This window comes from Berghia stephanieae, chromosome 1 (assembly GCF_034508935.2).
Source record: "Berghia stephanieae isolate SIO BIC M18660-M18661 chromosome 1, UCSD_Bste_1.3, whole genome shotgun sequence".
In the NCBI taxonomy this organism is placed as follows: domain Eukaryota; kingdom Metazoa; phylum Mollusca; class Gastropoda; order Nudibranchia; family Aeolidiidae; genus Berghia; species Berghia stephanieae.
The window spans coordinates 43,697,588-43,714,505 of record NC_088360.1 but is presented as its reverse complement, the minus strand read 5'-3'; the positions used below and the strand labels follow the sequence as shown (position 1 = coordinate 43,714,505).

At 36.0% G+C, this 16,918-nt stretch overlaps 1 protein-coding gene across 2 annotated transcripts in view; it reads right to left on the bottom strand.

Moving 5' to 3' along the window:
- Positions 1-3,349: 3,349 nt before the first annotated feature.
- The window catches only part of LOC144975390 (uncharacterized), a 57,453-nt gene continuing 43,884 nt past the window's right edge, over positions 3,350-16,918 (bottom strand). For both annotated transcript variants that reach the window (XM_078919411.1, XM_078919420.1), the window contains exons 2-5: positions 8,566-11,475; positions 7,776-7,859; positions 4,958-5,912; positions 3,350-3,941 (exon numbers count right to left, since the gene is read on the bottom strand). In XM_078919411.1, the coding sequence (XP_078775537.1) occupies positions 3,685-3,941; positions 4,958-5,912; positions 7,776-7,859; positions 8,566-11,451 (4,182 nt within the window). In that variant the 5' untranslated portion in view covers positions 11,452-11,475 and the 3' untranslated portion in view covers positions 3,350-3,684. The remainder of the gene's footprint in view (positions 3,942-4,957; positions 5,913-7,775; positions 7,860-8,565; positions 11,476-16,918) is intronic.

Here is a 16,918-nt window from a genome sequence, read left to right as displayed (position 1 = left end):
AAAATGTAGTTGTAGGAATGTTGAAAAAGAGTGGTGGCAACATATCTTTAAAATGAAAATAGAATGGACCTTGTTAATGCATGGAATGAGCTTGGAAGTGACTAAATCACTGACTGAGTTTAACACACCAACAAATACTAAGCACACAAACCGCTCACTGACTCTCGTTGAAATCAAGTTAATGAGGAATAATCCAATCTTCATGTGTTATAAATCTTAGTATCAACACCACCAATATTTCTACAAGTTAAAAACCACAATGAACAAGATCACACAACTATAGTAAAGATAAAATAATGCAGTCCATACATAGTCCAATAATCTTTAGAGAGAGAGAGAGAGAGAGAGAGAGAGAGAGAGAGAGAGAGAGAGAGAGAGAGAGAGAGAGAGAGAGAGAGAGAGAGAGAGAGAGAGAGAGAGGAGAAAGAGCGAGAGAGAGACACAACCACACAGAGAGAGAGAGAGAGAAGAGAGAGAGCGAGAGAGAGAGAGAGAGAGAGAGAGAGAGAGAGGAGAGGAGAGGAGAGGAGAGAGAGAGAGAGAGAGGAGAGAGGGGAGAGAGAGAGAGAGAGAGAGAGAGAGAAAGGTGGTAGGGGAACCCAATCTTGTAACTATTATTACTGCTTTTGTTTGAAAACGTCTGAGACACCAGAAACCACACAATTAATTACATTGGGTCTAATTGTGTATTAATATCTGTTTCAAAACATAACATGAACGGGGGAGTTGTGGTGAGGGTTATAGTAAACATGATACCCGTTGTATCTCTAGACATGCTATATTAATTACTTTATGCACGCGGAATTCTGGCATAATCATTATTTACACTAATATTTAATCACATTGTATAAGCAGATTTGAAATTTAACTATCCAAAGAGGTATTAAGAATCAAGCAAACAATTCTTTCTACAAATCTACACGATATAACTACACAGACAATTAAGAAAAATGAATAATCCATATAACATCCACAAACACTCATAACACACATAACACACACACACACACAGATATATACAAAAGATCAAATATTCACATCCAATTCATATCTTGTAAAACAAAGTGGAGAATACATTCTACGTCACAACCGTCCTCCACACTGAAGAAACCAAGGACAATATTTACAACATCCCTGTTTTATTTATCTTTCATCAAAACAACAGCAAATGTTCTGACGTGCTCTCATTCAAATGATTGCCGCCACACCAAACATGCACTCACTCCATTCATTGAAATGTTTAGGATATCCCATCCCAATTTTCTCTGCTTCTAAATGATTTTAAAAGGGGTAATATCGTACGCAAAGCCAGTTCTAGCAGATGTAAGACTACTGGACAAGCCACAGAAATTATCCATTACCTATCAGTCACATTAAAATCATTAAGTACAAGAGCCAACTTTAAGTAAATCTCAAATTTGTAACACACGCACATAAACACACACACAAACACACACTCTCTCTCTCTCTAGAGCTCTCTTTCTCTCACACATATACACACGTATATATATATATATATATATATATATATATATATATATATATATATATATATATATATATATATATATATATATATATATATATACATACACACGGAAATGAAGTCATAACAAAAAAAATAATCCCATGACTATTTATTTACATATCATACTAATAATTTTCACAGCTGTGGAAAGCTGTTAGCATACAGTATTCGACGCCACCTAAAAAAGAAGAGAACGAATGAATTGAAAAGCACGTAAACTGTAACAACCAGTCAAAAATCAATCACCTAACTTCAAAATAATGTATACATATCAACTAGCAGTACCTGGCTTAGGGACATGAGGTGGCATGGCAAAAATTGATAAATACTGGCGGATGACTAGAATTTAAAAAAAATATTGATTAAATATCTTATTTGATTATATAAATCAGAGAGAAACATGTGTAAAGAAAATGTAACATAAGGCAAAGATAAAATAAAAAGACAAGTGTGTAGTTTAAATTGAAAAACATAACATACCACAACAAAAGAAAAAAAAGAAAGAAAACAAAACCAAAAAAACCCCCCAAAAAACAAAAAAAAAACAAAGTGGAAAGATGAAAATCGAAAAAGAGACCATGCCTTCATAAGAAAAAAAAAAATGATCTAAAGCAAACAAACGAGAAAAATAATCCCCCCCCCCCCCCCCCCCCCCTTCAAAAAAATAAAAACAACCCAAAAATACAACACCAACGAAAAAAAAACAACAAAAAAAAACCCAAAAAAAAAAACAAAACAAAAATAAACTCCAACCGAATACAAAATAAAAAATAATAATTATTAAAAAAAAAAGACAACGCATTCAATTAAAGAACAGCTTCACACAATTCTGAGTAGATTATGCAGAAATCAAGAACATCCATTTGGTCACTCCAAGGCTAATTTTAATACAAACGTGGTACCCTAAAAATATCTGGTAAATGTAGACGTAATAATAAGCTGCTAGAAGCTGTGGACTGTGATACTGTGATAGGTAATAAACAAACATGAATTTAACAGCTTCAAAAAAGGAACAAAATATCAAACACGCAACATTTTGGACTCAAAGCCCTTCTTCAGCCTACAACAAATAACAATCAAAACATGAATATATTATTTAAAAACCGAGATAGACGACAGTCTACCAGGGTGGCAAACTAATGTATTTATGTTTCAATGGCGTTCCATATTAGGTATTTTGTTCTATTTTTGAAGCTTTTATATTCTTTTTCGTTCAGTTAATGTAGAAAGAGGACTGCTCTTTGTTTGTGAATTTGCTGCGCAATACGGCCTCATTCTGTTACTAAAAGTAGTTTGCTCAAAGCTGGTCTATAGGCAATTTTTTAAAACAGTTTAAATGGCTGAATTAAGACTAAGAATCAAGATTTAGTCATAGTAATATTCAAGCTTACAAACCATTGTCCTTAGATTACTTAAAATTGGTTTTAATCAAATAATTCCTATTTGTTCACACGAGGCTGTCATACCTCTAACCATACCTAAACAAATAAATGATGCCTACATCAGCAAGCAGTTTTTATTAGTTACCATCAACGGCATTATCGGCATATTCATATGTAGCAACCGAGAAGAGCTAGTAGTTTAAAGCAGCATCTCTCTCTCCTCTCTCTCTCTCTCTCTCCCCCCCACTTCTATATATATCTTTATTTGGTTAAGAAAAAATAAAGAAGTTTGTTTACTGGGCTGATTCCTAGGACTGATTTTCGTTTCATAAACCCTGTCCTTAACAGAAAAGTTTAATCAACAATATCAGCAAAAATATTTAAAAAAAACAACAACAAAAAAACAAAAAAAACAAACCCACCCCCCCCCCCCAAAAAAAACCCAGAAAAAAAAACAAAACAAAACAACAAAACTAAAAATGACAAAAACAAAAAACAATACATGGAAGTATAAACAAATGGTGAAAGTAGAAAGACTAATAATACTACTGGTGAAAATAATAATAATAATAATAATAATAATAATAATAATAATAATAATAATAATAATAATAATAATGACTGTGATGATAATGATGACCACGAAGTCGACGGTATTAATGATTAGAGTGATGATGACAAATATAACAATAATTAATAATAAATATACATAATAACAAAATCTTACAGAAAACTGAATTTCATTATGAAGATAAATTCTATAAAGTGATTGATTCAGTCACTGTTTTCCCCCTCTGCCGCATTGTGGACGTTGGTATCGATCTCCACTTGGTAGTTGTATTTTGCCACGTATCGGACCCATTTCTCTGGCGGGTTGGGATTCTCCACACTGATGGAACGTACTTGAGCCTTTGACACAGTGGAGGCAGGCATGGTGAAGCTGACATCTGCCCAAGTTTCAAACGTATCAGGAACCTCGTCATGGGGACCCAGATTAAGGTGCAGCACGAACAAGTGGTTTTTGTAAGCCCCTGTGGATGGAGTGAGTTAAGAGTACATAAGTATGATTTAGCAAATGTTGGTGAAAGAGCAGAACGGTCAATAATCTCCCTCTCTTAAAGATATTCCTGACATTTAAAATAAAACAACAACAATAAAAAAACCCTTAACAAACAGGATTTTTTCTCAAATACATTTGACAATGGAGATATGATCACCCCCCCCCCCCCCACCCCACCCCCCGAAAAATTGAGAATAAAACCCATAAAGAATAAAAATTCTATACAGATTAAAAAATGAAAACACATTTCTGCCTTGATATGTGATTTCAAATTCAGCAGTCTAGAGTGTTTCAATATAGAAGAATGCTCTGTATAAATGTCTAATAAAGTATTTAAAACTAGTTATGCCTCAATTTCAGCTTAGAATTTTTCTTGGGAGATCCCATGAAAAATCATTAACATTAACATCAATTTGATTAGGCCCCAAACATCGTATTTTCGTATTGTTTTACTTTATGAGCCAAACTTCCTCTTTATGTTTCCATACATTTGACTGGCTCACTCAGGCACTTTTAGCTTTTATACATTGATGTCATATGTTAGATTATTAAAAGCAGCGCATATTGGAACTGGTCTATAATCCTAATTATTAACATGTCTAAAAAAGCAATTTCACTGCAGGCATTCAATGAAACATTGTCAATCGTAGGAATTGACAAAGACCCTTCCGAAAAATAAAGTGAATCCTAAGTTTGATATATGCTGGAGACTGCTACGTTATTGGGGCAATGTTCTATACCATATAAGTTGACAATGTCATTACCATGTAGCCTTTCTCCCTATTTTTTGATCTAGAACGAACTGATAACAATTGGTTCATTTTGGTAATTTGTTTGGCTAATTACTAACAAAGGAATTATGTCATTGGTATATGCTATTGAATTCAATAGGGAAAACTCACACAAAATTAAAATGTCACAATATGGCAGACAAATAAAAAAGCATGGCAACTTAAACATCAGACCAAATGATTGTTCCATGCTTACCATGATTTCTTTCAGGCAGTCTTGGTATCCTCCAGATCACAGCTCTGTAGAGGTGTTCGTACTTGGCCGATCCCACTGACGCTTCCATCAAGGCGGGTGTAAGAAGACCCTGCGCCATCATAGTAATCCTTTCTAGTCCTTTGATCTTCCCAGGCTTTCGTGCCATCGCTTTCAAAGACCCATAGCCAAATCTCTTCTCATATCGAAAATAATAAATCCAAACCTCCGGAACCTTGATATGAACTTCAATATCCTCACATGGGAATTGGCCACACTTTTTACTGAAGGCATGGTATCCTGTAACAAGGAGATTAACACGAACTTCAAATTTTCTATCTTTTATATCCTGTGTGATTTTCAACTGCAAAGGAAGCTCTTTGTTTTCCCTTGGCCTCACTCTGAACCTGACCAGCTCAAACTGGCATGCATCCAAAGGAAAGAATCGGATATTATTGGTCTTTTGGTAAGTATCCAAATCAACCACATTATGGAATTCAGGGTCTTCTATTCTAATCCAATCTTCAGTCCTCACAGGAATGATGTCATGTCTACCCACCACCTCCTTACCCTTTCTACGTCTGTCGCTTATTCCTAACTCACAAGCTGGCATCCCTGTTAAGAATGCCAAGAAGAAAATTCGAACACGAGCTTTCTGGGTAGTCACATGACCATCTTTGTCTATGATAGCCTGGTATTCATCCCAGACCTCGGCCTGGACCTCATCCTTGGTGTAATTGAGAGGTTTGTCTCGGTGACACTGAAGCCTCATCAGAGTGTCCTGTAAAGCTCGAAGGAAGGAGTTGACCTCATCTCTATCCAGACTGCCCATTTTTAGCAACTCTGATACTTGAGGTGCATGGTCAAGGATCATGTTGGGCTTGGGTTTCCTAACCAAAGAAGTTGTAATACGCTCAGGCCGAATGCCAACCCTTTCTCTGTAGAAAATGTACTGGATCTGGAATTGATAGAAGAATGAAGAAAAAAAACTCATCAAAGTGTGCAAAGGAAAAGAAAAGTACAAATTAAATGAGTTTGATGGTGGACTAAAATATGAAGACAAGGCTAGAAACAACTAAATATGAAAAAAAAACTGTAGGGTAAAAAAAATACAAACCCAAAGAACCCCCCAAAAAAACTATTCTACATTTGCGATGATCACCCCTTTGCGTGATGAGATCTATCTATGAAATGTAACACTGAAAATAACACATTAACGATGGTTGTTACAAGTGCACAAGAATAGTCAAGTTACAATAAATAAACAAGTAAACCAAAAAAAACCAAACCCTAACAATCAGAAAAACAATACTAGTACGTTAAAACCAACCAATCAAACAAAAAAACCCCACAAAAAACAGAACAAAACGAAAACATACAAAACCTTCAAATACCCAACCTAAATAAAATAAGTTTAAATGCTACAAACTCATGTCCACAGTAAATAGTGTCTTCCCCCTATGTCGTGGTCGTTCTGTGTCAATCTCGACTAGGTAACTACATACTGTAGCAGATCCATTTCTCTGCCAGGTTTAGACCATGTTTCTGCCTCCCATGATAATGTCATCTTCCACTTTGTTGTGCCACGTCCGAAAATCAAATGTAAAATGCCACAAAGCCACATTAAACGTAACTTATAGTTATTTCTTCCAGTCTGCCTGTCAGCAAAGTATGTCATTAAAAACCCTCCTATAACTTAATCTTATCTCTGTGTGTTAAAAAAAAAAAGGACAGGTGAACATGACAACTCCCTCTGATTAAGAATTTACTGTTGTTCACAATCCCTTGAACCAGAGTCAAAAGTTCAAGCGAGTAAAAATGAAATTTCATCACTGTTTAGTAACTAAATCCAGAAAACGAATATCTAAAAAAAAATAAACGAACGCATGGTTGATGAAGACCATCCACAACTGTAACTATAATAATAATAATAATAATAATAATAATAATAATAATAATAATAATAATAATAATAATAATAATAATAATAATAATAATAATAATAGTAATAATAATAATAATATAATAATAATAATAATAATAATAATAATAATAATAATAATAATAATAATAATAATAATAATATAATAATAATAATAATAATAATAATAATAATAATAATAATAATAATAATAATAATAATAATAATAATAATATAATAATAGTAATAATAATAATAATAGTAATAATAATAATAATGATAATAATAATAATAATAATTATAATATAATATATAATAAAATAATAATAATAATAATAATAATATATAATAATAATAATAATAATAATAATAATAATAATAATAATAATAATAATAATAATAATAATAATAATAATAATAATAATATATAATAATAATAATAATAATAATAATAATAATAATAATAATAATAATAATAATAATAATAATAATAATAATAATAATAATTATAATAACACTTTATTTCATCCAAAAAAAAGCAATATTTGGTAAATCTTAATTAATCTCTATAACTATAACACAAGGCATCAGCATCAAATCAGTGATGAGGTGCCTCCTAATTATCCAAACAAACAATATAACTGCTTAACTGAATTCTTTTTGAAATTATGATTTTCTTATCATTGATCTAACTCAACTTTGGACGACATGGATTATTCCTGCTGACACCAGCAGATGTCTGATGGATTATCTATATTCCTTTACGGAATGGCTTGGCGCGTGGACGGGCGTAATTAAAAAAAACTGTCACCATAAATCTGTAACATTAATTTGTAAACAGTAGGAAGTGACGTAAGGATAGAGTAATTTAGAACCCCGTTCTCTTTCTACAGTGCTTACCTTAATAGTGTGTATTTTTCCAAACTGGTCATACTGCTGCATGGAAATATCACTCACAGAATAACAAGGCTGAAGCGGGAGTTCCTTGAAAAACAATTTTAAAAAGCAACAAAACGATTAAAATAATAGCTTTGTGAAAGTCTTATTACACTTCGAAAAAAAAAATAGTATCATGGCTTATTCAATTAATTATAGATAATATAAACTTATATTATAAACTTTTTTTTGCATAAGAAGTAAGCATTATTTCATACACTTTTGGATTATAATATCATTAAAGTGTGGAAATACTTGTATAATTTCTTTTAAAACATGGCAGTTGATATAATGAATTTAATCAGGAGAATAAAGTGCACGCATAGTGCCTTGATTCTAATGACTCATAAAGCTGGAAATAGAAAAACAAATAACAAAACATGTATATAATAGTATGGACATTTCTAAGCGCATTTCCACAGATTCATCATGTTCAATTAACACCTCATTGCTTCATTTATTCACCCAGCAGGTAATATGGAACATCTTCCATTTCATACAGTAAATGTTTGTTGGTTGCCATGTTTGTACTGCTACTCTTGAATTATCCAATATTTTTTCAAGTCAGGTACTCATTCACACGTGAGTAGGGTGAGGTAATGTGTGCAAAAATTTGCAATCATTAACAGCTATTTTGTCTCTGACCTCGCTCAATATCGCTTGAATTATGTTACAGGTAAAGCATCGCACTTTTGACCCTTGAACTTGAATGCTATTGCATAAATAGAAACTGAGTAAAATATATAATTCCTACCTGAAATGGCTCTTTATCTTTTTCTTCCATGAAGAGTCTGATAATCGGGCCTTCTTTGTTTTCTCCAAGTCTTATGAGCGTTGTTTTCCAAAAACGGTTGCCGCCTAGCTTCTTCTTCATAGGATGACGTATCATCAACTTCCAGTAATCCCTTTCCTCTGGGGGATAGAAAGGCTCCAATGGCTCAAGCGGCCCTTCTTCATCTGGAGAACTGTCCTCTGATGTCATCGATCGCATTTTTAACCTTTTATCCTTCGCCTCAGCCTCGTCTGCTGCTTTAGCCTCTGCCTTTTTCCTCAACTCTTCTTCAACCTCGGCAAAGCTTGCAAAATTTTCTTCTGGTGGAGATTCTTTATTAAAAGGATTCTCCCTTTGGGGTATTTGTGGTGATTTGGGTGGTTTTGGCGGTGGTGGGAGGGCAGGTACAATACTGGAGGAGGTATCACTAATCTGGCTCTTTTCCTTTATATCAAGTTTGAGTTTAACTCTTTGTTCATCTTCATCATTGGCATCATCGTTACAAATATTTGTTTTGTCGGATGGTTTAGTGCTGAAAATATCTAATGGGTCTTGATCTCCGTTGACATTTACATTGCTGCCTTTGTCACCTAAAAGACTTTCTACTTGTTGCTGTGAATGGGTAGATGTGTTTGAGGCGGCAAATGGATCGAATATGATGTCATCCGTGTTATTATTACTAAATTTAGTTGAAGAAGGCTCTTCGGGTTTCAAGAAATCATCCAAGGCATTTGTGGCTGAGGGACTGGGTGTGCGGGCTGGGCTTCTGGCAGGAATGCCAGCGATCATAGCAGCAAATGGGTTATCAGATGTCAAAGGTTGGCTTTGACTTTGTGATGCAATGTTTTCAAAGCTTGCTGTAAGGAATGGGTTTATGGGCTCATTTTTGCCAGATACTGTCTCCAGGAGACCATCGCTATGGTCCTTCATTTGTTGTACACTGTCTGCCGTGAAAAGATCATCTTGAAAAGGATTTGCACCTCCATCTCCCCTCCCAACTGCATCACTGGTAAAAGACAACGTAGGGCCAGTATTACTTCCTGCTGTACTCCCAACACCCCATATACTATCTTCAGAACTTTTTTCAGGAGCGGCGTGGAAGATTCCTCTACTTGCAAAGAAGTTATCATCAAATTCTACAGCACCATCTACCAAATCTTCATCGCTAATGATAAAAGGGTTTGAAGATTTTCTGGTCGTCTTTTTACCTTTAGGTTGTTGTGCAGGTCTAAGAGGTGGTATATTTTCAGACACAGTTGAAGATATAAAACCATCAATGCCAGGAGGCGGTGCAGCGTTGGCGTTTATGTCAAGGAGCGGATCAGAAAGTGAGGAGACAGGAGCAAATGGGTCGAATATAGAGTTCTCTGGGACAACCTGGTTTTGAGAATTGTCCCTTTCAAAATTGAAAGGATCAGAGGAAAGTAAATTATGGCCACCAGAGCCTCGCTTACTGTTGCTCATGTCACTAAAACCTCCAAGTCCATCACCAGGACAATCAGGGTCATCTTCTACAATAGTAGCAAATGGGTTGAAGGAATTTTGAATCAGAGCCTGGTCTGAAGTAAAGTCGTCTGCTTGAAAAGGATTTTTTGATAAAGGTTCATCTGATTGATTGGCACCCCATTGTAAGAAATCATCGACTAAAGTCCGTGCCAGATCAGAGACTGCTGTGCTTTCAGTTTTCAACATTCCTTGATTTGTGAGAAGGTCGAGGTCAAAATGGACAGGGCTGGGACAAAGAGATGACTGAGCACTGCTTTGAGCAGTTGAAGAACCGCCAAACCAGTCAGATGAAAGATTATCATGAGAGACATCTCTGGAAGTTGGAATGGAGGCAAAATCATCCAATCCAAGTAAGTCTTCATTGATTGAACTTTGCTTTGAAAAATTCATATCACTGTTTTCAATAGGAGCGGAATTAGAGGAAAGTCCGAGAAGATCAAATTCGTCAACATTGGAAGAAATGTTGGTTGTGGAATCTGTTTTATCCATGTGGCAGACTGGGGTGTTGTTTGGCTGCTCAAGGCCTAAAATGTCATCAAATGTATCCATGCTGAAATTAGTTTGGGGCTTGATAGCAGCAGGAGGACTCGGTGAGGAAACCGTAATACTGTGGGATGCTGAAGCTAAAAGATTGGTATGATCGGTGCTACCATCAAAGTTGGGAAAAACTGAAGGATCGTCAATCAACTGTTCCTCTAAACCAGAGGTGTTGGGCGAATTTTCTTCAATCTGATCAAAGCCTGTGTCAGAAGATGTACTGTCTCTTTCGCTCAGAGTAGAGAACGGAATTTTTTCACTGTCATATTTTTCCTTCCCTGGAGAAATCCTCCCGGATGGAGAGATGCGTCCTGGTACATGCTTTCCGATGCTTGTTTGGGTTTTCAAAACATTCTGTTTGATCCGATCTTGCATCTGAAGGAAAGCCTGCCAGTGTTCGGATTTTGCTTTGGTTTTGTCGTCAACCTCAGAAAAAGCTCCATTGCCACTGTTTCTCAAAAACTCATCGTCATCTTCGTCTTGTGCTTTTTTAGACTTCAGTGGCGATTTGCTGAAAGATAGCGGAGACTTTGAACGTCCTTTTTTGGCACCTTCTCTTGCTTTCAGAAGAAATCCCAAACCCTTTGATGCCTTTGACTTTTTAAAGGGGCTTTGTTTAGGAGAAGCAGAGGACGACGAAGAGCCACTGGCTTTGACTATGGGAGAAGAGAGTGAATAAGAATGATGCTTCTTATGACCAATATCATCAGATTGTGACGCTTGTCCACCGTGGTCAAAGACCTCATCCGTATCAGGCCCTGACGATGTTGGTGATAATGTCTCTTTTACTAAATTTGATCCTTCGTCATAGGAGCCCGTGGACATAGCTCTCAACCTCCACTACAGAATCTGTGAAAGAAATAAAAACAAGTGCAGCGTAATAATATAATTTGGGAAAATTATTTTGTTTGTTTGTTTGTTTGTTGCTTTAGGTCTCTTCCAACACAATTGAGGTTATATGAGAGACCGCTGAAACAAAAAAACATGCAATCTAACAAAAATAGTACAAATGTAAATCAAAATCATAACCTAAAGATATCATAAGCTAAATTATAAATAACCAAGAACAAACAGGCAGAAGATTTACAGAAAAAAAAAAATCCCCTGTCAAAAATACAATCACAAACCAAAGAAGCAGGATAGGCTAGTAAAGAGAAGAAGAAACGACATCACTATCGGATCGTACACCCATGCGAACATCATAGGTATATGATTCAAGGGTGATGCTCCCATCCAACCACCTACTGGGAAAATTAATAACGGCTCTTATATTCTAATGAAATTAATACAAAAGATGGAATGTGGTCGACTGGTCGTACTGCCTGCTCAGTTCAGGCTTCTCACCCTCCCTAAACGCCCTAAAATTACAATGAATTAGAGGAAGATACAACAATAAACTCAAGACGTCACAAGAAATTTGGCAGAATGACGTAAATTTACACACACGTGTACATGCACACACACACACACACACACACACACACACACACACAATGTAAATACAAAAGAAAAAAACCCCAACACCCCCCCCCCCCCCACACACAAAGCAAATTAAAAAAAAAAAGAAAAAAAAAGAAGACAAGCAAATAAAATTACACACAAAACCAACAAACAACAAAGCCCTCTCCCCCAAATTAAAAAAAAAACCCAACAAAAAATAGAAAAAGAGGTCCTTTCTACGTTTTACTTGATTACGATCCACGGATAGTTAGTTCCTTTTCCTTTTATTTCCCGAGAAAGGACCCCTTAGCTTAACAAACTTAATATACATATTTTTCCTTTTTCTCTCCGTTGACATTCACCTTAAGCGAGAAAATCGTTAACAGAACTATCTAGACGCCAAAGTGAAATCACCAAAGATGTGATGGAAGTGTTGGAAAATAATATCCACTCTTAACAAAGCCAATCAGCCCTCTGTCACTGTAGACTAATGGATCGGCTTACCCTGGGTTATTTCATTAGCACACCAAACACCCATCAATATCAATAAGGGATCTCTGTTACAGACGTGATAATGATAATGACAATGGATAAGAACAAACTGAATATGGTTATTGACAGACTGTCTGCCATATGAATGAGACGATCTCGGGTAAAGATGCAGTCAGAGGTAAGTCGATCTCATCATGCCACACTTTATAACCTGAATATTGATCACTGTCTCCTGAGACGTGTAAATGAAGACGGAATCAACGAGTTACTGATCTCATAATGACCAAGGTTTGGTCTTGTGGTAAAAAAAACTCCCATAAATGATGGGGTGAATTAATGACCTGAAAAACATCAGTCTTGCCGTCAAAAGCTGAACTTTAGTATCAAATAAAGAAAAGTATCAAGTATAAGCTACATTTATTGATGTTCTTTGCCTAAACGGATTATGCCAAAGTGAAATTGAAGCTGAAAAAACCCCCAAATTAACAAAAAGAAATTTGAGATAAATGCTTATACATTATAGAGGATAACGATATTGTTAACCTATATATATATATATATATATATATATATATATATATATATATATATATATATATATTGTGTGTGTGTGTGTGTGTGTTCGTGTGTGTGTGTTTCTCTGTGTGTGTGTGTGTGTGTGCTTCTTTAAGGAGATTACATAGATTACATAGGCGTATTGCGGAGATAACGTACATGACTGTGATTATATTTACATCGAAGGTGTAGCGGGTTTGCGAGTGACACAATGATCGTGCCTTAATCCTATATTTAACTAATTTACATCTTGATATTTTCACAATGGAACGGGAAGCATCGAGAGCGATATTAATAATGCTTTGTTCCCAAACGGGCTTGAACAAGCAATCGCTTTTAAGCCAACGTTTCCCTGGCCTGACTTGCTCACATAACGCCTATGCTTATTGTGCCTACTTTGACTGTATTTAATGGCGTCGCCGACCAGACAAAGCGGCCATTAATCGATATTGTGATTTTATCATGATTAGTAAATATTGCACGTCAAGCCAATCAATCCTGCGTTTAACGTCTCCCCCCCCCCCCCCCCCGCCCCCAATCAAGAAAAGAAATCAAAAGAGAAAAGAAATAAACAAATCGTAAAAAAAACACATAAAAAACACAACAAACAAACCCAAACTACGAGGGCTCTTTCATAATTAACCGAAAAATGCCTGTAAAATCCGCGTTTTTTATGCTATCAACAAAATTCTTGCATGTGTTCATACCTTGACTCGTCCTTCATTTCTCTACGTAACAGCCAAGTCTGTCGACACACTTCTGCCAACGCCGCACCATGGAATAGATACCCTCTCGGAAGAAATTTCCGTCAAGGTTTTGTAGCCATTTCCGCACATGGTCAACAAACTCTTCATCGACATCAAAGCGCTTTCCTGCCAGCTCACGTTTCAGTGGCCCAAAGAGGTGATAATCAGATGGTGCGAGGTCTGGACTGTGTGGTGGGTGTGGCAAAATCTCCCATCCATATTTCTCTAGCCAACCTTTGCGTCACTCGTGCTGTGTCGGTTGTAGCGTTGTCGTGTTGCAAAATGACCCCGTTGGTCAACTGCCCTGGGCGCTTTCTGCAAATGGCCTCCCTTAGCTTGTCAAGAGTTTGGCAGTACCTTGCAGCATTGATTGTTTCTCCAGGTTGTAAGGTTTCGAACAGAATAACACCACGACTGTCCCAGAAAACAGTTCCCATTATTTCTTTGCTGACCGCATGACTTTGAATTTCTTCGCGACAGGTGAGGATGGATGTTTCCATGTCATCGAATCTTGCTTTGTTTCTGGGGTGCAATGGTGCAACCAAGTCTCATCACCGGTGACCATGCTGTCAAGAAAAGTCACATCGTACCCTAGAAAGTCTCCGCCGGCGTTGGCAGTATGCCCGTGAACCCTGCGTGAGCTCTTGCTTCTTCTCAAAAGTTCCCTGCAGATGTCCAATCTTTGTTCTTTATGATTGTCTGTCAATTGCTTAGAAGAACCCATTTGCGCTGACTTTTCTGTAGCCAAGTTCATCAAATACAGTTCTATGGGCAGAAGTTTCCGAAATTTCAAGACTGCTTGCGATTTCATGAAGTTTCAACCTCCTGTCTTGACGAATAAGCTCAGCAACTCGCTTCACATTGTCTTCTGACGTCGCAGTTATCGAACGCCCTCTCCCTTCCCTGTCTGTCAAGTCGGAATGGCCGGCTTCAAACAAATTACACCAGTGATAGACTTGTGTACGGCTTATAACATGCTCACCATATACGCTCTGAAGTTCTTAATGAATTTCGGTAGGATTCAGACTTTTGGCGTTCAAAAAACGTATGACAGCTCTGATTTCCTCCTTTGACCAAGTTTCAAGGTGGGCCGCCATCTTTAAAATAGTCTAGAAATTCATTGTGCAAAATGATGCACTTCCTAATTTCTGGGAATATCCGTAAGGAAATAAGGAATATCATGTCGTTTACAGAATTAAAAAATCTCCACTGGTTGCTGAGCAATGGGCATTTTTCGGTTATTTCTGAAAGAGCCCTCGTATATACTAGTAAACAAAAATCTAACGATAAAACAAAACAACAAACAACAGAACCCCCCCCCCCCCCAAAAAAAAAAAACAACAAAAAAACAAAAACAAAACAAAAAACAAAAAAAAAAAAACAAAAAAAAAAAAACAAATAGAAAAAGCAAACAAAAAAACAAAAAACAAAACAAACAAAAAAACCCCAGCAACAAAAAAACCCCCCAAAAATCCCCAAAAAACAAACAAAAAAAAAAAACAAAAAAAATACCCAACAAAAATCAAACAACAAAAACAAAACAAAACAAAAACAACAACAAAAAAAAAAACTAAAAAAAAAAACGAAATCCAGCACAAAAAATATTTAATGAAAAGATCAAAATCGAATGCCTCACAATTATTCCAGGCTAATCACATTGTTAAACTTGATTTTGAAAAATAAAACCTCGAGGCATGTGGTTAGACTTCGATGGTCCTGTTAGGATCGGTCGCATTTGGAGACAAAGATTCTGCTTTTGGAGTTTCAAACGCGGTTCCCCACAGTCCACCCCTCCGCTATCTTTGGATCGGCATTGGAAACGAGCTCGGAATTTCAAACGCAGGAATTCAAGCATATTTTTGATATATATTCCGCCAATGACCTCAGACATGCTATTTCTCATCAAGATTTATCCTCGTTTTCACAAACGGGTAACTGACATATTTTTTGACATTTAGAAACCTCATTGTGTAAGATATCATCATGCGTGGAAAACCGGATGCATGCGGGATGAAAATATGTTTTAAACGCCTACGTGTTTTAACAAGGGATAAGTAGGTTGACTCACGACATTCTTGTCTTTATGCTATATTATAATCGAATGTCTTGAAAACGAAAGAGGTACAACAATAACAAATTATTATTGATTGCTTGGAGACCTCTATATTATATTTTAGAAAAAGAAAACATAAAAGAATAGAAACGAAAGAGGAAGATCTCCAGCCCCCACCCTCCCACCAAACAAATTAAAAAAAAACAAGAAAAAAAACACACAAAAAAAAAACAAACAAACAAACAAAAACAAAAAACCCCAACGAATTACTAATAATAACTCCCCTTTTAAATGTTATTTCACTTAGGGGATCCGGACTGCAACTCCACCAGCAATCAATTTTCCCACCGTCTACCTGACCACGAGCTCCCATAATATGTATATATATATATATATATATATATATATATATATATATATATATATATATATATATATATATATAGAGAGAGAGAGAGAGAGAGAGAGAGAGAGAGAGATTAAAATGACCACCTATTTGTTAATATATATATATATATATATATATATATATATATATATATAAAGAGAGAGAGAGAGAGCGAGAGAGAGAAGAGAGAGAGAGAGAGAGAGAGAGAGAGAGAGAGAGAGAGAGAGAGAGAGAGAGAGAGAGAGAGAGATTAAGATGGCCACCTATTTGTTAAAAAGTCTTCCATCAAGGACATCTTTAAAATATAAGGCTTAAAATCTATAATTATATAAAATAAAAGTTCTGAATTGATTAAAAAATATTTTGCCTGTCTGTGATGAACAAGAAAACTAAGACATCAACCCAAAAAGGAAAATCCGTCTGATTGTTACCTTCCCTCTCAGCAGAAGGTTCCAACCAAGGCCTTGGGGAAGAATAAAGTCTCATTACAAACACAGACACAAAACTGTCCATGGAAGGAACAATATAGGAGACAGTAAGGTGCATGGAGGAAGAGCAAGGGGGGGGGGGGGGTTCGATTATGAACCTGCCCTTTTTCCACATCCCGGCCCAAGGACT